This window comes from Lucilia sericata, unplaced genomic scaffold, assembly GCF_015586225.1.
Source record: "Lucilia sericata isolate MDLA Ls3-8-SP2 unplaced genomic scaffold, ASM1558622v1 Contig000045F_arrow, whole genome shotgun sequence".
NCBI lineage: Eukaryota > Metazoa > Arthropoda > Insecta > Diptera > Calliphoridae > Lucilia > Lucilia sericata.
The window spans coordinates 680,168-701,928 of NW_023994083.1; the positions used below are offsets into that span (position 1 = coordinate 680,168).

General features: G+C 29.3%; 1 protein-coding gene across 1 annotated transcript; it reads right to left on the minus strand.

Moving 5' to 3' along the window:
* Positions 1–1,565: 1,565 nt before the first annotated feature.
* On the minus strand, positions 1,566–7,279 carry LOC119614919 (indole-3-acetaldehyde oxidase-like). The gene is made up of 8 exons (XM_037971013.1): positions 7,067–7,279; positions 6,830–7,002; positions 5,518–6,258; positions 4,595–4,828; positions 4,091–4,529; positions 2,997–4,025; positions 2,618–2,938; positions 1,566–2,544 (listed from the first exon to the last, which is right to left on the minus strand). The coding sequence occupies exons 1-8, from the start codon at positions 7,104–7,106 to the stop codon at positions 1,739–1,741; spliced, it is 3,783 nt and encodes a 1,260-aa protein (XP_037826941.1). The 5' UTR covers positions 7,107–7,279; the 3' UTR covers positions 1,566–1,738.
* Between the last annotated feature and the right edge of the window lie 14,482 nt (positions 7,280–21,761).

The window sequence follows — 21,761 nt, forward strand, 5'->3', positions numbered from 1 at the left end:
ATCGTTATATCAGTAAATTAACAAGCAAACAAAGCCCTCCTATCGAAATCAACACAAACATACATATGTCGTACGCAATCATTACAAGATTAGAATTACAAAGCCGAAATAACACTAACAAAATATACTAATATGTACATTAAAACACGACTATATCGAATGATTCGTTATTGTCAACTTATTTTAAAGTACTGTTTTCATTTATAAGACATTATGACATATTTAAATTATCAAGAATCTCAAAATATGAAGAAATCAAAGGTTTATGAAAAAAATTTTGCACAAAATTGTTAGTCTTCTCTTTATTATTATTATTAATTATATACAAAATTTATCAGAAGTCAGCCAAGAAATTGTTTATTAAACTTTTGTTTTTGGTAATTTTTTGAAGGGTTGATTTCCCAAATATTAGTTTTGTGGTCGGGAGTTCTTGTGCGCTAAATTTGATTAAACAAGTCTGTTAAGAGGAAACGTATATCCTTATGTCTGCCGTTCGTCATAACCGAGATTGACTGTTCATACAAACAATTTGAAAATATGTTGTGTCATGAACACTATTAGTTTGTTTTTGCTTTTTTTGTATATGATTTTACAAACAATTTGAAAAATCGTTTTATTATTGCAAACGATCTGATAAGATTAACAATTGAGAGAGAGAAAGAGGGAAGTGGAAGAGAATGTGTGCAATTTCAGGTTATATACAAGTCTATGTATAAAATACTTATATACAATGATCAGCTGTGCAAACGATATTACATACCTTATAGTCAGTTTACCCAGCTTATAAGCTTAGCTTTCTTTCATTGGTTTTCACGGTTTTTTAAATATTTTTTTCTTAAGGTTATCAACGGTGAGAGAGAGTGTTTGGTGATAAAAAACTTATGTTTTGCAATCTTTCATTGAATTGTACTGTTTTCTTTCATATTCCTTTCAAATGAAAAACAATTTACTGTTGGAAATTTCTGTCGAGGCAAATGTTTAGATTATAATGATATCTTAATTGGGTGGAGTGACTCCAAAATGTAAGTTGCTGATGTTCCTTCCGAAAATTAAAATTTAGTTTATTCTACGATACCTCTTCTAAATTTTTTTGTTCTGACATCAATATATGGTGTACTAGATCAAAAAATAAAAAGGATTTTTTTGAGGTTTTTGCGATTTTACAAAAATACGCAATTTTGGTACCATATAAAAGGCTTTCAATGTCATATAAAATATTATGTGCGATTACATTTTTTAAATTTTTCGGAAAAATTTTTGAATTTTTACATAGAATTTTTTTAATATAGGTAATTGAAATTATTACATATTATACAGTTTCACCGAAATGTTTTTTTCTGGTTTTAAAAATGCGATTTTTAAAACTGATTCTCTACCCGAGCTAATTAATATACTTCGCTTAAAATCAAAACGCGAGAAGTTGTCATGTGGTTTTTGTTTTTTATAAAAACAACAAAATAAATAACATTTTGAATGTTATTGTTTATATTATTGAACCATGATTTAAATATTAATCCATAAACCTATCTCTTGTAATAAATATTTGAATTAAATGCCATTTCCAATTTATTAATGCAACCAACACCTTAGTTTATTGATTATAGATATCACTACAATTTTAAATGCAAATTGTACCTGATATATTTGCAAATTGATGCAAGCTAACATTAGAAAAAAATGTTAATTAGCAATATATCTATTTAAGTATGCACATTATACATGTGTAAATATATTATAATTATTCTAAGGAGAAAGCAGATATATCATTACCAGCATTCAAAACAAAAGTTTCGGGAGTAGTTGGTGCTCCGAAACGAATCCATTCTTTCTTAAGACCGGCGTCCTTGCGTGCCGAATGCAAGGCATGTTCCTTAGCAAAAATTGCACTGATTGCTAGACAGCTGGGAGGTTCGCCTGTTGCTTTAGAACGTAGAAACCCAGCAGGGTTCGGACTACCAGGCAAAAGTTCAATGCGAAAATCAATAGGAATATCCTTTGCACCGGGTGGTTTATAGTTCCACGTGCGATTAGTCATTAATTGGCCAGTGGTGCGGTCATATACCAGTTGTTCAGTTAGCCAATAGCCCAAACACATAACGAACGCTCCTTCTATTTGTCCAATGTCAATGTAAGGATTTAAACTTTCACCAGCATCTTCTAATATATCAACTCGTTTGATTAAGTGATTACCCGTTAAAATATCTACTTCAAGTTCGGTAAGAGATAAACCGTAAATATTATAGTTTTGCATATCACCCACTTTATAATGATCACTGGCAATTAGATTTATGTTTTTTACCCAAGCTGTTTGTACAACCTGCGCCCAAGTAGCGTTGTTTTTTAGAGATTCTTTTATAGGTTTCAAGCGATCGTTTAAGGTATTGCAAGCCTTTCGAACAGCGAAACAAACACTTTCACTACCCACACTTCCTCCAGTAACCATTGAATTGGCTCCATTCAAGGTATCGCTTGCTTCAATTTTCACAAATTCTACAGGAATTCCTAATACGTAAGCTGCAACCTGAGTTATTTTCGTATTCATACCTGCAATTTATTATAATATTTTTAATACATAATTAAACAAGGCTGGATTAAAATTATGCCACATTTTTCCTACCTTGGCCCATTTCTATTCCACCATGAGATATCACCACCGAACCATCAGTGTGATAAATGGAAACTGTGGCGGGATACTGACCAAAATAAAGAAGGGGGTAATCAATAATTGCTAAACCCAAACCTCGTTTAATCCATCTATTTTTTTCATTAAAACTGTCAATTTCTTGTCGTCGTTTTCTATATTCAGTCGATTTCAGAAAACGTGGCAATAACTCATTCATTTTATGACCTGATTGTAAATTAACAAGACGAGCATCGGCAGGGTCTACGTTAGTCTCAAAAGCAATATGTTCCAATATGTTTTCAATCATAGCAATCCCTTAAAAAGAAATTATTTATCTAATCATCATAGTTGAAACTTTTTTTATCAAAATTACCTTCAACAGAACCTGGGGCACGACACCAAGTGGAACTGGTGGCATCGGTGATAACAGAGTTTCCCTCTAATTTGTAATTGTCTGCCGTGAAAGCATAACAGTTTTTTGCGCATAATGTTGAAAGGTCTGGGACAGGATTTTCATTAAGGGTGCAACCAGCATCTTCATAGAAAATATTTTTTAAACCAACAATTTTGCCATTTGATTTAACGTGAAATTCATAATCTGAACGACAGCCCCATCGCTTGCCATTTGAATTCATCATAGATTCAATGGATTGCACAAATCGTGCAGGTCGGTTAAGTTTGTATGCTGCCAAAGAAGCGGCGCAAGCAACAGCATTTCCCCGGGAGATCTTACTGCCATATCCACCGCCAAGACGTCTGACTTTCATTTGAATGTCAGCAGCTTTCATTTGCAGCATTTTCGAAATAACACTTTGTGTATGATCTATCCATTGAGTGGTGGCCCATACTTGAAGTCCATCTTCGAATGGAACTGCAACACATGTTTGTGGTTCCATAGTGAAATGGTACTGCAAACCCATTTCAAAGATTCCTTTTCCTGTTATGTCAGCATTATCAGTTAATTTAATGTCCTTAATATCCGAAGGAGCGACATTATGTACTCGATCCATTCTGTTATTAGCGAAAACGTCTCCCAAGGTTGGCATTATCAAGTCACTACCTTTTGAGTAGATGACTTTTATTTTAGAAGCTGCTCTATTGGCAATATCGCTTGTAACAGCAACCACCATGCCCAGCGGTTGATCATAGTAGCGTACAATCTCGGCTGTAAACAATTCCTCAACTTCGTAGCCGAATTCAGGATCAACAGTGGTATTTGAACCAGGTATATCTTTTGCTGAATAAAAAGCAATAACACCTGGCATTTTCAAGGCTTCGGATGCATCGATTTGTTCGATAGATGCTCCGACTTTTGTAGCATTAACAAAGGCACAATGTACAGAATTATCTGTAGTTAAAACATCGTTCATGTACGTAGCTTCACCGGAGCATTGAATTATTGCTAACAAAAAGAATATCGTTACTAATGAGCGATCTTAAACATACAAGTTTTAAATATAAATTTACCTTCAACTTTTTGTAAAGGCTGTGTAATAGGGTAATTATTTTTTTGGGACTCAAATGTTTGCAAACCCGAAGAGAGATCACGTTTTAATATTTGACCACCACTTTTAAATTCTGGTTTTACTTTATCGGATGGCGCAATGTCTAGGAGACATTTTAGCATGAGACCACAGGCAAGTTTTCGACGATATTCAGGAGAAGGATCAGGCAAAATTGCGTTAGGTTGCAAAATATTTGACAACTCCGAAAATATCTTCTCAACGACAGCTTTATCGTGAAATATTTCGCCTTTGAGAAGCTCCTCAACACTAGAGGCATGAACGAATTCTGGCGTTATACCACCAAAACAAATGCGGACATTATTTACTTTTCCTGATTTTTCGACATCAAATAAAAACCCTGCATTGACAAAAGCGTGAGCATTTTGGGCACGGGGCATAATCTGCGAAAAGAAATGTTTAAAAAAATGAGAGATACATACTAATATAGAGCAGAAAGCGATCTTACCTTATATGATTTGAATATATATTTATCCTTGGGATAAGCTTTTAATATGAATGCATTAATGACCATTTTCGGTGTATTGTTCTTTAAAAACTCGGATAAAGACATAGCTTCCTGTTTTACTGCATCCAAATTAACGAGCACTTGTGCATCCAATGTTTCAAATGTAATAAATACATCCGATGGAAATTCCGAATAACTTTTCTTTGTTGAAATATTGCCTGCTAAAGTGCCTGACTAAAATTTAATTTCAATTAAGCATTTAACAATACTTTAAACATTAGAGCGATATTTTAAACAAAATTAGTAGTATGACCTAATCAAATTTTTTCCGGTCATTATGAAAACAAAAGTAATACTTAGTCCTAATCATTGTTACCAGGATCTTCAGATAAAAAGCCAAAGATTACAATAAAAAGTAGAAAAAGGCAAACTTTTACATTTTAAAATATCTATTAAAACAAGTGAAAAATTACAGTCAAATTGGTGTTAGTTTTGAAGTTTTGCAATTTTTGTAAACATATAAGGCCTTATACATAACAATTTATCAAAGGTTTGTAAGACAAATTTTCATACAAATTTTGTTCTACAAACATTATTAAATTGTTATGAGTAAGACAGATAAAATATAAAACATTCTAAATACTTTTTATACCAGTGTTTGATAAACAACAAAAGTAAAATAAATATATATGTATATTAAAGATTCAAATTTCGCGTTTGTTTACTTAATTATTTGAACAACTGCACAAATTTTACGTTAACCTGTTTAAATAATGTCTATTAAAAGCTTAGCTACGACGATGTTTAACTTAACAATAATACAAAGTTAATTATAATGTTTTTACTTTCGATTAATTGTAATTTTTGATAATGACATATACATGTCTAAATATGGTGTTGGGTTAATAAAAATCACTACTTACGTTTCTTACAGGAACATTTGCTATTAGGTCAAAGTGATTCCATAATTGCTCACAATATTCGAAACCAGATTTCTTAGAAGCTTCAACAAAAATATCCATTGTTTCAGTGAGACTTAAATTAGCACCCAATTTTAAGTAATCATTGGTAAGCTCATGATTTTTTAAATCACTTATGGCATTTACATCAATGAACTGTTTTATATTTTCCGATCTCCTGTATACGCCGTGGGCTGTGTTGCCGGCTACCAACATATATTCGTCATTTGTGTTGATTTTCGAAATGATGTCGAATAGTTCGGTGAGGTTTTTTGGCCAATGCCATTCACACCCATCATCATATGTCAAATATTTAAGGGGTTTGTGACATGAACCAGCACACAATTGACCCGTTTTGGGACATTTTTTATTTGAAAGGTCTTCAATGTCTTGACATTCTTCTGGAACCTGAATATTACTATCCACAGCAAATGATTTCATGGCATCCAAAATGGGTCTATAGCCGGTACAACGACATATATTGCCTCCAAAGGAATTCTCCACCTCCGCCATGCTGACCTTTCCAGCTTTAGATTCTAGTAAACCATACATGTTCATAACAAATCCCGAGGTACAGAACCCACATTGTGATCCATTCATTTTAGCCAAGCGTTTTTGTATAGGATGATAGCCATTGCGCTTATTTCCGAGTCCTTCGTTGGTTGTAATTTCCCAATCGGCACAACAATTTAACAATGTCAGGCACTAAATATGAAAATAATAATTTTACATCCAATAAATATAATTACATATATGTATGTATACAACTGTTATTTTTGAAAGTATGAGTCCATTTGTTTTTCAAGTGGGATATGTAAGCTTCCGGTAAGAGCAATTTTTATGTATTTGTCGTAAAATATAATAAAATGTTCTATATTATAAAAAACTTTAATACTCAATACAAAACTAGTTGTTATTTAAACTTTGGCTGTACTATACCACTTTCAGAAACAATATTTATTATTTCTTCATAAGAAAAAAAATGGTATGAGAACAGTTTTAGTGTATAGAATTATAATATTCCAGTAAGAATCGAAAAGAAGTAGAATTTATTCCATGGAAGCACCGAAAAAGGCCTGTAGATACAATATTTTTATAGGAGCAAAGTCATGCACGGCTACTTGTGCATACGAATACTTTTTTGATATATTATACTGCTACCAGGATTTTCAATCGCTGGTAGGGAACTGAGGACCGTTAAAAAAAAATAATATTTCCTTATTAAGTACAGAGTGAGATACTTAAAAAATCGAATGTACAAGTATGAATGTTTTACCGAATTCGCAGCCCATGTTTTCATTTCGCCTGTGACGGGATGTTTTCCTTTAATAGCGACCACACATGCACCACAACCACCTTCCAAGCACATAAATTTTGTGGCGGTAAGTTTAGCATGTTCTCTTATAAAAGTATTTAAAGTTATATCAGCCGGTAAAGTAGACAAATTAACTGTACAAAAAAAAAAAAACATTTTAGGGAATAAAAGTTTAACTTTACTAATTACCATCAATACCTGTATAAGGTTGACCATTTATTTTAAAACTCGTCGTCATATTGTAGATTTTTTATATTAGTAATTGTTTTTTTTAAGATTCACTTTGAAAAATTGAAATATATTGTAACAAATTTTTCCGAAGTAATTTTATTTGAAGACCTGTTTCAGTGACATTTACTGTGAAACTGAATGATCGACTGTATTGCAGTTAAAAAAGAGCTACTGCTAAAAGCCGTATGGTTGGAGTGTCAATTTTATTAATTTTATTATTTTTTATTTCAACAATGACAAAGCTCGTTTGAACAATTTACTTTTTATTCCTAAATGAAAATAATTGCAGTATTTGTTGAATTATTTTTATCGTTATTAAATATTTTCTACTTCTACCCAGGAAAAACTTACATTGAAAAGTAATGAGTTAAATAGCTAATAAAACCTCTTTTCACTACTTCTTCATTAGCATTTTAAGTCATTATTTTAACACGGTGATGTCATTGGAGGCAAGTACTTCTACGCATGCTTACAAATAGGGACTTAAAGAAGTACTTGCAATTTCCCTTACAAAACAGTTGTTGAGTAAGTTGTTTTGTTTTTTAATAATAAAAAGAGCCAGCTAGAATACGAACCAGGGGCTTCGGTTTGTTAGTCAAATGTTCTACACACTGCACCACTGCTGAGCTATTTTATTGCGCGTCAAATAATGGTTTTCACAAACAAAACTAATTTTTTTTTTATTTTTTTAAAACACAATTCTTAAAACGCAATTAAATAAAATGTGCAAACAAAATGACAAAGCCGAAAATAAAGTACTTCTATATCAGATTATAAGAAAGTCATTACTAGAGTACTTCTATGTAATGCAGACGGTAAGTAATAGTCATTGAAAAGTAAGTGGTTATGGAAGTACAACCCATTACCGAGTTTTTGCTGGGTAGTTTTGTTTATTTTTAAATGGACATTCGCATACATATAGAAATAAACGGCTTAATGTATCACTACATTTGATAATTAATAAATATATTTCTAACAAAAATAATTTTCAGACTAAAAATAATTTTTATTTTAATTTTAAATTTATTTTCTTTAAATATCGCTCTTGCACTTGTTGTATGTTTAATAATATTATTTTTTAATAGAAACAGAATACATTTAGAAATAAAAAGTTTTTGTAAAAATAGGAATACTTTTCAAAATATAATACCAATTATGTTTTGCGATACTCAGTATGAAAGAGATAATGCTATTTTAAGTGAGATAATATATAACATCTGCACTTTGTTTTGAGGAATTCTCTATTACATTATTTATTTCTGCATAATAATTTTTTTAGTTTTGTTTAATTTTAAATGTATAACGTATGTATATGGTATGTATACGTTCACAAATTATTCTTTCAGTGTTACATCACAATGATTATATTACTATTCATATATCAAATAGAATATGTATATATTTATTAATATGCCAATGTTTCTTCTTGAAAAGAAATATATTATATGGATTTAGTTAATAAATTTTATCATTGCATTTGTACAAATGAATTTGTAGTATTAAACACTTATAATTATTTGAATTTTCTTTAGTTTATCAAAATCAATTTGTAAATTTCAACTACTTCACAAAACAATCTAAAAAATGTGTAAAAAAATTACGAAATCGACATTCAATAGATGGCCGCATAATTTTAGAAAATGTATTGAAAAGCTTTACAAAGAAATAGTGCGTAAATCTAGAAGCGAAGGTAAAGGCGACATTTGAAATACCCTACTACCCCCTAAAAAATATAACATACTATTAAATTATTTAAAAACACATTCGATAAAATGAAGAAGTTGTACCAAAACAATTTTCCAGGGGGTTCGAATAAAAATCTCACGCATTTTTCTATAAAATTGCCGAAAATCTTTAATTATATCAAACATTTTTTAATCACGTCAAATGATCATAAAATTAACGAGAAAATGGCAACATCTCTTCGCATGTGCTAGAGCTATTTTGATGTTTGAAAATATGAATAAAAGTAAAATGGGAATAGTTTACATTTTGAAGAGAAACGTGTTTTACTTGCTGTAGAGTACTGTATACATTGATTATCTATAAATCTTAACCGGCTCTTATAACAAATTAAGTCCCCCCAAAATGTACGCCTGTGAACTATGATATTTAATTTTCAGATTAAGTACATAATAAAAGAGAGGGAGAGTGTGAGAGATGGAGAACAATTTAAAATTTTTGAAAACAGAGAAAAGCTTTTTGATTTCAAAATTAGTTTAAACTGAGAGAATAAAAGTTTCTAATGAGAAAATGTTACTATCTGTAGTGTTTAAAATTAGTGAAGTAGAAAAACGTGACTAAAAAAACTATAATTATCGGCTGTTTAAACATTTGTTTTTGTTGTTTTTATAAATTTAAAGCACACACAGGCCTGCCAGATTTGCCGATTTATCGGCATTTTGCCGATATTTTACCTTCAAAATAGTAAAGTGCCGATTTCCCGATTTTTGCTTAAAAAATGCCGATTTTTTACCCAATCGAACAAATTAACGAATTTATTATAACTTTACAGAAGCAAAAATTACATGGAGCTTTTAAAACAATTGGGAAAGGAAAATTTACAGTACGGTAGAACACAATTTGCTCCATCACTAATGTCAATTGGATCGATTATGAAAAGGAAACACAATTTATGTATGAAAATCCTGAATAGGTTCTAAAAGTCTGATCTAAGGGTGCTAAAATTTTTAAGAAATTTTTTATGGTTCGAAAATAAATTTACACATTTTTGTGGAAAAGTTAAAAAATTTGGAGAAAATTTCCCATTATAAAAATGTACTCAGCAAAATCTTTACCTATCCGATTTTTGTTCGACGATAACCAATAACAAATGTGATAACCCCACATTCCTGGATTTAAAATCGGCTTTGCAGTAATTTTCTGTGTTTATTAGTCTATTCTATTTGATCGTGCAATTTGGAATTTAAAAAACAATATTTTTTCAAAAAACTTCTAATATTGACTAGGATTAGAACCAATAACTAATTCCATATTAGACACACGCTCTAGACAATTGGTTACAAATCCTATTGTAAAAATTAATTAATATTGTTGATAACGATCACTCACTGTCAAGTGATGTGTGAAATAACTACATCATGTATGATGTATGAAATAACAAAATTTTAAAATTTTTTACAGGGTAAATATATAGTAATCCACAAATAAATATACATTTACATTTTTCTGCAAAAGTGATACAAATTCTAATAGATTTTATTCCACTAAACCAAGGTTTCGGTGTACCCTTACAAAGAGTTCTTTTATTAGACCTATTCTGAATAAAAATTCCCTGAGTTATGCATGTATGTAAAAACAATCTTGTGATTTTTGAATTTATTTGTGTTATGTTTCTTTGGTACAAAATAGTGTTTCTTTCAATTGTCGATTTGTTGCCGATTTTTAAAACGTAAGTGCCGATAAATGCCGATTTTTTGGGAAAAAATTGCCGATATTTCTACAAATTTATCTGGCAGCCCTGAGCACACAGTAGCATCTTTTGTTTGTGCCCAAAATTTTAATTTAATTATCTTAATTATGTGAAAATTTTGTCTATTTAAAAAGTTTTTTTGTGGTTTTTTTAAAATTATTAAATAACGGAAAAATAATAATCAGTATTATATCATTATTTATTAATTAATATTGGTAGAAAATAAAACAGTATACAAAGATTTATCTTGTGGCGTATTCTCTTATCATTAAATCATCTTATTTATTATTATAAAATTTAATTTTGTTTACTTTATCTACATGACATTAAAACATGACAAACACTTTTATTTTTGAGAAATCATTCAAATTTGATTAACAGAGGTAATATAATCAAAAATAAATTCTGTATATTCATTTTAAAATCATTCATCAAAACATTTTAACTCCTTTTATTATTTGAATTGGAATGCAACTGCGTCATCACAGCCCACTGTCATCGTTTATGAGTATGAAGATAAAGGAAACAAAATCATCAAAGTTTTCTTATTCAAAATAAAAAATATAAATAAATATTCGTACCATAAAAACGATTTGAATTGTTCCTATTTGTTTTTATTTTTTTAAAGGGTCGTTTTTGTTGAAGTTGAAAGTCATCTTTACGCACTGGATTATTTTTAACTTTATGTTTTACCTTTTATTTATGTATAGATTATCAAATATACGAAAAGATCGTAAATATATGATTAATTATGTGGTAATAAAGGGTATATATGTATAAGTTTGTCATTACATGTAAAACACTCAGAACTATTCATTTAAGACCAAACAAAAAATATATATTCCGGGTCCTTATGACATTCTGAGTCGATTCAGCTATGTCCATCTGTCTGTTTAATACACACCCACGTCAAAACTAAGCAAAAGAAATCAATCAAATTTGGTATTGAAACTCAGCGGTTTACAATGTAAAATGTTATAAGTAGAAACTCCAAACTACCTAAAAATAATTATGTTTTTTTCTAATTTAAAGATTATTCGGTGGATTTTGTCACATGTTATTTTTTACAGCCCGAGGGTGAATTCTGTTCAAAATCATAATAATATTTCCAAAATTTCCCATGGCTCCCATATAAAGCTACATATTCCCGATAATGAATCTTTGATAACTCCTTCGAAAATATAGGTATTACCATCATTGTCAAAAAAACTTATGATTTGAAATAAATAATGCTTTTAATTTCGTAAGATTTGTACTTTATTTTAAACTAACTCTGGTCACCTCTTATTACGAGTTTCTTAATTGAGTCATCAAGAGATAATATGCAATGAAAAAAATTATTTTAACGTATATGAAATCATCTTTACAATTTCAAGGTTTAAAAGCAGAGAGTAGATACAGAAAAATGTAGTGTTGGACGGACTTCAGACCCACCACACAGCAGACTGAAGGTGCTGTATGGTATCACATCGATATCAGTAAGCAACGATACAAAGAAAATAAGTTAACTAAAAGCTGTTCAGCAGCAATAATCGTTCAAATACGAATTACTTGTGACGTGCCTGCCAATTAAATGTAATCATTTTAGCGATCTTAACGAACAAATAACCTGAAATTTATTGCAACATTTGTGACGTATGTTTGTCGTTTTTGCCGACTGAATTTTTCATCTGCCATATGTAACTTACTATAGCAAAATTATGTGTTATATGTATTATATGTATGTATTTGTCGTCTTTAAGGAAATTCATAATTTGTTTTAAAATAACCTGTCTTTGTATTGCTGCTGTTAGTTTCTTGGGTAGTTGTTCTATTTATATACATAGATTTTTAAAGGTTGATTCCGACTTAATTTTTAGTCACGTTTTTTAAAGTCATTCTTCCTAAATTTTATTAAAATCATTTCGAGATTTATAACTTATTATGTAATTCGAAACTAATTATGTAATTATATTTTTGTTCTGGAAGATTTAAATAAATAATTTTATTATATTGCTGAGATTCTTACCTTTTATTTGATTATATTTTTGCAATATGTATTTTATTTATTTTTCGGAAAACTACATATCCTTCCAAAGTCAATATCCATATCTAAAGTCAATTAAAAAAATCTGTCCCGAAGTGTAAAAACTGAGAACGCTGTTTTTCCCTGTGTTGTCTTTTGTTTCACGTATATACCCAGTGTAACTTGAATAATGACAAAATTTATAACTTTCGTGCGTTTCGTAATATGGCGTTCTAAAGTTTAAAATCCAAAAAATTTTAAATAAGTTCCATGACATTAATTTTTCTCAGCAAAAAGCATAATTTGATTATGCGTAAATAAAATAATATTTTCAATTTATTTTTAAAAAAGTACATCTTTGGTTTATCCTAATGATTTTGCTATACAATCATTGATGATGATTTTCCATCTATTTTGCAGTTTCTGCGATGGGAAAAATCTAGCTCAAAATCAATGGTTTTAGCCATTGATTTCGTTTTTTTAAACAAAGCCTAATATTAGATTTAGCTTTACTTAATATATAGCTTGATACTAATTACAGGTTGGAAGCTGAAATTTTAACCACTAAATTAAACATTTTTACACTCGAAAGCAAAAACAAAACAACCTGCCTGCATCATTGCTTTCAGCATGCATACTTGATTGTTTGCTAGTTGGCTTATAGGCGTGTGACTGATACATCTGTGCACTCCAAGCTCACGATAAATTATTTTCAAATTAAGATGACTTATCAAACCAAAGATATCATACTTTAAAGTAACAGAAACAACATCACATAAAGAGTCGAAAGAATGAGGTATGAAAAAACACACACGCCACGTTTTTATAAAAAGTTAAAAGTTTCTGGTGAGATACACATTGGTCACGAAAGTCAAATCGCTGATATAAATGTATACTTACACACACTGTAAGTTATATGTATGTAAATTAAACCTGCCCTTCACAGACAGGAGAATTTTTTGCAATGCTACATACTTTCAATGAATCCAAATTACGTGTTATCATAGCTTACCAACTTTAATATGAATGAAGGTATGGAAAAAACTTTTAAAACCAATTTAACTTGATTTAATGTTTATTTAGGTGCTGAAACCGAATCTAATATCGTTTTTTTTATCACCTATATTATTTTAAATATATTTACGTTAATGGCTCAATTTTGCTTTTTTCGATGTCATTATTATATTTCGATTTTACTTCAGATATACGCTTCCTATTATATTATATATTATTTTCTTAAAAGTTTTGTGCAAAATGTTATTCAATAAAGAATTAAAAAATATTACCAAAACAAATAGTTTTCTCCGAAATTCTCCAAATTTAACCGTTAATATGTGAGAGATATTTATTTAAATTGCGTAACAAAATTTTTAAATGTTTGAAATTGGAGTCTAAATTCTTTTCAAAAATACGGTTAAGGTTATCTAATGCAGATTAAAACTCATATTTATGTATTTCTATCTAATTGCAACAATAATTATATACATATTCTAAGTATTTGCTGTTGCAATCCAAAAATATTAATTTAGTGTTCAAATTTTTGCAAAAATCATTTGTCACTTTAGATCAGTAGCATCAACATCGTCCTAAATTTTTTCAGAATATATTTTTATAATTTAAAATTACAGAATTGAATATTTGGTACACAAGTATACAGTCGCTAGAACTGAAAAATCAAAATGTGAAAAATTGGTGCTGACTGTTTTATTGTCATTTTTGGAAGCAGCACACTAAATAATAAGGGAATTAATTATTTAAAAAGCTTTTTCGTCTTTGACCTTTGGTCAATTATAATTGGGATTGATTATTTGATTAAATATTTAATTTTTTTTGTTTGTAACGATTACTTTATTTCAAGAAACGAAATGAATCCAACGAAGACAAGATCAATCCTAATATAATTTTACAGACGAATCGATGTTGAGTGTACAAATGTTTATATCTTCTACATATGTGTAGGTTGGGACCGATGTTATACATACATACATATGTACTACTTGTATGCAATCAACCCAAATTGAGAAACAGACATACCATGGACGGATGTACGTTTAGTTAAGAACTCGAACAATTTTTCAACACATGCGACAATTAAGATTCCTGTCAGTTTCGTGGGCGAATGCTTAAATGAAATTGAAATAAGATATCAAGCCATATAATGGAATATTCAACAAATTTTAAAAGGCGAAAAATGTTGTGCCGTAGTACTCGTTCCAAAAAAAGTTGATGGTAGCCAAGAAAGACTGTATGAACGACAAAAAATATATTTGAATATAAAGGATGCCTGTATAGATGTCGAAACAGTGTGAAATACATAACTACCACAACTTTTTAATATAATCTTTAGAAACTTAAATTTTTTTCTAATTCGTGAATACGAACGAACATATTCACACAAATTTGCAATTCGATCTAAATGTAAATAACAGTGTGATACAAAAGTGAAGAAAACTATAATTCGGGTATTCTCATATTCCAATTACATTTTTTATATGTAGTGCATAGAGTCGAATATATTTTTAGTATTTCCCAATCACTTCGTCAAATACTTTTTAAAATATGTGAAAAAACACTATTTTTGTATGAGTCTATGTATCGATATGTTGTATCTATGTACGTATAGTAAATATACTATATACATATGTATGTATGTTTAGAAGACTATAATATTTACCATATTTTGGGGTTTGACATTGTTGGTTTTATTAACTGGTTTTACGGTTGGCTGGCGCGATTTGCGTGTTTGTAACAATTAGATTATGCAGTTTTCTTTATACGTTTCAAATTATTACACTTTTTCCAATTTGTTTAGTTGTGGGGTTGTTTGTTAAACGTTTATTGTTCTTTTGAATGGGGTTTAAATAGAAATGTAATAAAAATTGAAACGTTATTTAAAAAATCGAAATGAATGAAATAATAAACAATAAAGCGAACTATTTTATTTGTTTGTTTTTCCTATTCATTCAATAAAAGCAACAAATTAAGAGTCAATTATTTAAGGGGTTGCCATGGTTGAGAAGTGCTGCATAGCAGGTGCGGAATCAATAGTCACATCTCATAAATTAGAAAAACTACATATTAACGAAAAGTTTTTTATTTTTTGTTAAAAGTGGTTTAAAATTGTGATATTTATTGTGGTACTGGTATATTTTAAGAATTGTGAAATTTTGGAATCATGTTAAATTCTTTTGTATACATACATGAAATTATATGTATCGACTTGGTTTCATAGGGGCATTTCAAATATTTCCAACAGGTTTTGTACCTTACCCTTTCCGATTTTGATGAAACTTGACATACACATTCTTTGTATAAATATGAATTTTAAAGTTCTCCAAAATTTCCAAATTCATTACGGTTTATATTTTATCGAGGTTCAAAGTTTACATTTTTTTAAGATTTGTTTCAAGAAGCATTAAATCATCGTATACATATGTATATTCTAAACGATTTATCCGATTTTAATTGTTTAAGTCTCTAATTGAATCCCATGTTAAAGTTTGACAATATTTTATTTTTAAATGGTTATAGTTTTAAGCTAAGGATAATGATATCAACAAACGTCATTTAGTCTAGGATATCTCAAAAAATGTATATTACATTTTCTTTATTCCTTTATATAAGATTGCTTATATATAAAAAATTCAGAATCGGACGATTTAAATCTTATGTAAATCAACTTTAAGTAAAATAGTACACATTATTTCCATACATATTTACAAAAAATTTAAAATGCAAAATTTTATCGTAATACATATAAAATACATATTTATTCTCTAATTTTTTTTTTTTATTATATTCCGTACATAAAATTAACGGATTTTTTTGTCATCTTTTAATTTTATTGCCTTTTTTTTATTTCATAAAAATTGAAATTTCTTTGATGTAGTAAATCATTTTCATACTTGTTATTTTTGTTGACAACGATTTTATACATACAAAACGTTTTTTACTAATAAAGTTGTTACTTTGCAGTGACAATATTTAACACATTACAATATTTTTCTTGTATTTTTACTCACTTTTTTAATCTGTCAGTCAGCGCAGATTTTTATTTTAAACTCCTACTGCAAATAAATAACCTGTTTCAATAGCTATGTAGTATACTATATCCCCGCAATCCACAAACAATCAAACGAATAGAAAAATCGCTGACGCACAGTGAGATACAAAAGGAAAAAGAGGGAAAATAAATCTATTTTATATTGAACTTGGACATCATGGGACCATCGGGGGCGATGCAAGGGGTCCCCAAAGTAGGTCAACTTGGGTATGAAAAAATGTACTATACATGAAATCTGATCAGAACTTCTTTTCTTCTTCTTCTTTTCTACGTTATACATTTTCCATGAAGATGTATGCTAATTTTATAAGAAAAATTTTAAGTGAATGAAAGTTTTAACATTTTTTTATAAAAAAGTAAGTTTCCTTAAACCGCATTGTCGATGGTAGTAATCGCATAGTTGAATATGTTTTAATTATTTTGTAAAGGATTTCGCTCCTGATATGGAGCGGGTGTAGTTTTTGGGGTTTTCAAAACTTTTTTGTGAATTAAGGGATAACAAATTTTAAAATTCATTTTTATTTTAGTATTTTTTGGTATCCAAATTAGAAGCATAAAATCGAATTATGCGTTTAGAATTTACAGATTTCTTTTCCCATTTTTTATATTCTATTCTACTGTATGGCATATCTGTTGTGTCGTGTGATGCAGATAAAACCCACATTAATAAATTACGAGTCTTTGTAGAAGCCAGTGTAGCCATTTCGGATCTAAGCGCAACGTATCGTACACCTCAGAAGGCAATTGCACACAAAAGTATTTTTCTTAATGTTGTCTCAACCTAAATAAATTAAAGAAAACACAGCTACAGTATTTAACCAGTTAGACTACGTTAATACATATACATATGCACATATGTGTGTGTTTTGGATTGCTGCTGCATTAGCATGTTGCTTATCTTAATGGAATAATGTTACGTATTTTGAGTAGTTTATCTCTGAAAGATATCTTTTGCATTTTTTTCTTTTATATGGAAATATGTATGCGATACCAAAGATTTTCAATAAATAATCGGTCTATTTACAGAAAATACATAATACAACAAATACAAAACTGATCGAAATTAAGTTGTTAAGTTTTGTTGTCTTAATTCTTTGAGACCAGGGGCGGATTCACCCAGAGCGTTTGGAGGGAAAATACAATTGGCAAAAATACAATTTTGATTTAAATATTAATTGACTAACCCGCAATTTCACCACCTCCAGATATCGCGTAACTGGTAGTTATTCTTCCAGTTAAGACAATTTTTGCATGAGAACTGTCAATATATCTTAAAGTTAAAAAATAACTATACATTGTGAAAATGGGGGTAAATTTAATTTCAGTTGCATTATTAAATTGTATTGTAATGAATATAAAGAGGTAGAAAGGGCGACTAAAGAATTTGTTTGACATTGGATTAATTAAATTTTAAATTAAATTAGAAAGGATTAATTAAACAAATTATTTTACAGAAAATTCTTAATAAGAGGTTTCAATATTGTTGTTCTAAATTTGTAGAATTTTGTTTATTTAAGTTTATTTAGCAAAAAATGTGTTTATTGCAAGGTTTTAAGCTTAAAAAGCTTATAAAGGAACTATACTAAATATATTCTATAGTCGCTATCTGTCATTTTCATGAAAATGAGATTTATATGGGAACATTTTTAACAATTTTATAGCATTTTAAAATTTCACTATTTCTGAATGCAAAACTCTCATTCTTTTCCTTATTATTTCGGATAATTTTCTGTAGCAAAACAAGTTCACTTACTAATTTGGACTTGCTGAACACAAATATTTAAAATCGGTCTAATGGTTTTCGAGATATCGCCATTATCATACTAATTGCTTTAACTTTATTCTCGTGTTTATCCATGTTTAGTTGATTTTGGACCAAATCATCATATTCCTGTTTTTTTGTAATTAACTTGCATAAAATTTAAAACTTGAGGTATTTCTTCTTCTGATATTTTTATCATAATACACTCTAGTCTAAACTAATTTAGTATTTTTCAAAACTATTACAGATATTTTAGCATTCGGCCGCTTTTGTGAACACAGATTAAACCGTGTAAGCGTTATCCAATTTGAACAGAAGTTCATACTAGCACATTTATGATTTTTAATTTAAGTTTTTTCGTTATTTTCTCTGACAAATTCTGCTCCTTTTTTTCTTCTCACTTTGAGTGCCTATTTATACAAGTGCCATTTAAAGTTGCCAAAACAAAGTTAGAGGAGTAATATTTGAAGACAATAATCGCTGAAGTTTAGTAAAACGTAAGTTAGACTTTCGATAACGTAAGTTTAAATTATAACTTCAAATGTTTAAGCATATTACAAATAATTGTAATATGTTATTTCTCATTAACACATTACAAGTAATTGTAATTGGCCATGTAGTGAATTACTTTGTGTAATCATTACCCCCATGCCTGGGGTATACACTTCCAAGAAAAGAAAAAGACCTTACTAGGATTTTGTGGAATTTTTTTTTTGCTTTAAACCCGTAACATAATAAAATTTTTACAAATTATTTTATTTGATCCATACTGATTATTAATTCAGAAGCAAATTTTTACATACATCTGCACCAAAAACGAGGCAAAACATAACAACATGTGTATACTTGACAAATATTTAACACCATACTTAAAACAACATTGGCAGAAGTTTTACATTATTTTATTTATATCAATGCATATGTGAATCAAAATGCTGTGTTTATCAGGACAAATACAACATATTTTATAAAATTCTATTTTACAATTAAATGACGTTTATCAAGACAAAGTTTTGTAAACAATTGTTTTCAAAACTTTTTCACAACGATGTTATAATGCTAATAAATGGAGACTATAACTTTGTATCATGAAAACAATTGGACGTTTACCATAACAAAAATGTATCAAATATAGACATGGTGTAAGTTTTACTTAAACAGTGTTTCATTAAATTAAAACTATTTTAAGTTTTTATATCCAGTTTGTTTGTTTTCATGTAATTAGTAGGGAAAAAAATAAAATTTGAATAAAGATTAGAATTAATGTAACCAATATGAGCCTTAAATTATAGGTTTCATTTTACTAATTCGTATGTACCCAAGCATCCACGAATACACACAAACAAATCCAAGTGTTTGTGTATCATTTATATTTCTGCTTTAGCTTTAAATTATAATTTTTCCACTCATGCTCATCCTTATGCCTCAGCTTGCGTCTCGCCCACATATTTTCTATCCTTATGAACTTTAGTTGATTAAAGGTAATTTGATACAACACAGAATTAGAATAGAATTTTGATAAATTCAACAAATATTTGGCCAACGTGTAATTACGTATGTATGTGATTGTGGGTGACTGTATAGGGAAGTAAGGATAGACGGACTTGTATCTAAAAGCTAAAGTAATAAACAAATAGAAAAATATAATAACAACAGGAACTAAATGTTTTAGATGAGGGTGGTTGGTTGTAGTTTTTCTTTTGGCTGAAGTAATTGTTTTGATGTTCTTGTTGCTTGAAATGGATGATACCAAAATATTTTACCAAGAATCTGTGTGTGCATGTAAGTAAGTAAATACTAATCAGTTTGTTGGTTTTGGAATGGAAAATCTCATTGGCATATTTGGGGGGTGGTCATGTAATAATGTGGAGGGAGTAATGGTGGGGTGTTGGTATGTGTGTTGAGGTGGGAGGATGCATATAAATTGCGTAATTTGCTTAGATCACGTACTTCAGTTTGGGTTATTATGCTTAAATTAGCACCTCGGGAATGTGTAAACTCTTCGTTTTAACTTAAAGTAAACGTGTGTATGTTCACCATATAAACGAAAAAGGAAGCTTTAAGGGTTTGATGGTCAGGTCATTGCATATTTGTTTTTATTAGGGTGGTTGGGTCCGCTCCTTAAGTAAGGGAGTGATGTTACTTGTTGTCTAAATGTTGGTTTTGTTACTTTGAGAAATTTTTGCTGATAAATTTTATGATTTTTGTTTTGTAACCATTTTTAACACTCATTTCATTTAATTTACTCAAGTGCTAAAGAAGTAAGAAATCACTGGGATATAAAGTGTTGGGTGTATAGTTTTTATTCTTAAAATGCTTGAGATTTGTATTTCGCTTTTACACTACATCTGGAGTACAATACAAAAGATAAAAGTTTCAAGTATCTACCCAAAACATAAATTTATTACTCGTAATTTTAGTTATAGTTAAACATTTTGTTGTAATTCCAATATTTTGTATCGTTCGTCGTGAATGTACTCTTTGTAATCGAGAGTGAAGAGTGTCAAATATATAAAAATTATTATTTTCTCAACCTAGTTATAACACGATTAAAAACAACTTTATTCAATAAGGATTTTTTTATTTTTAATAAAAAACTCATTAGTAACATACATATAGGCAATTTCATGACAAGTGACCCAACTCAAAAAATCGTTTTTGATAAAATTTTTCATCCCACTAAGTGACCACAAAGCTTTTAAAGGAAATAGTCCAAGCATTCTTTTGAGCAAAAAAAAAAAAAAAAAAAAAATTCAACAAAAACGTTCATTTTGAAAAAATAGGTAAAATTAAGTTCCAAATATTGAAAAAATCTCTTTTGAGCAAAAAAAAACCCATTTTGAAAAAAATAAAAATTTTTTGAAAACAACGAAGAAATAGCTATCTGAACTCCTTTGAGTTTTGAGTAAAACCCTGTATGACCAAAATGTCCAACTTTGACCCCATCTAAGTCCGACAGTTCTTGACCGATAGAGCTAGATAGAACACTAGTATCACGATGAAATTCGGCACAAATAACTTTTATATAAACATAAATCTTGTAAATAAATTTAATAAGGATTGGTCCAATTTTTGCCCTGGACCCCATATAAAAATCCTATATGTATCAAAAAAAACTGTTTTTATACCCTGCAACATTTTAGTGGTGATGGTTTATGCTGATGTTTGTAACACTCAAAATATTTGTCATACACCCATCTTAAATTATACCAGCCGGTTCAAAATCACTTTATAAATCGATTAAGCTATGTCCGTGTAAACCTTGTGCGCTCGCTACAGGTCGCAATTTTCATGATATTATTTCAAGAAATTTGTTATTGAAAATAAATCACGTCCACGCCCGACTATACTTCTTATTTTCTTACTTGTTTTGTGTTGTAGTTATGTATTTTTTTGTGG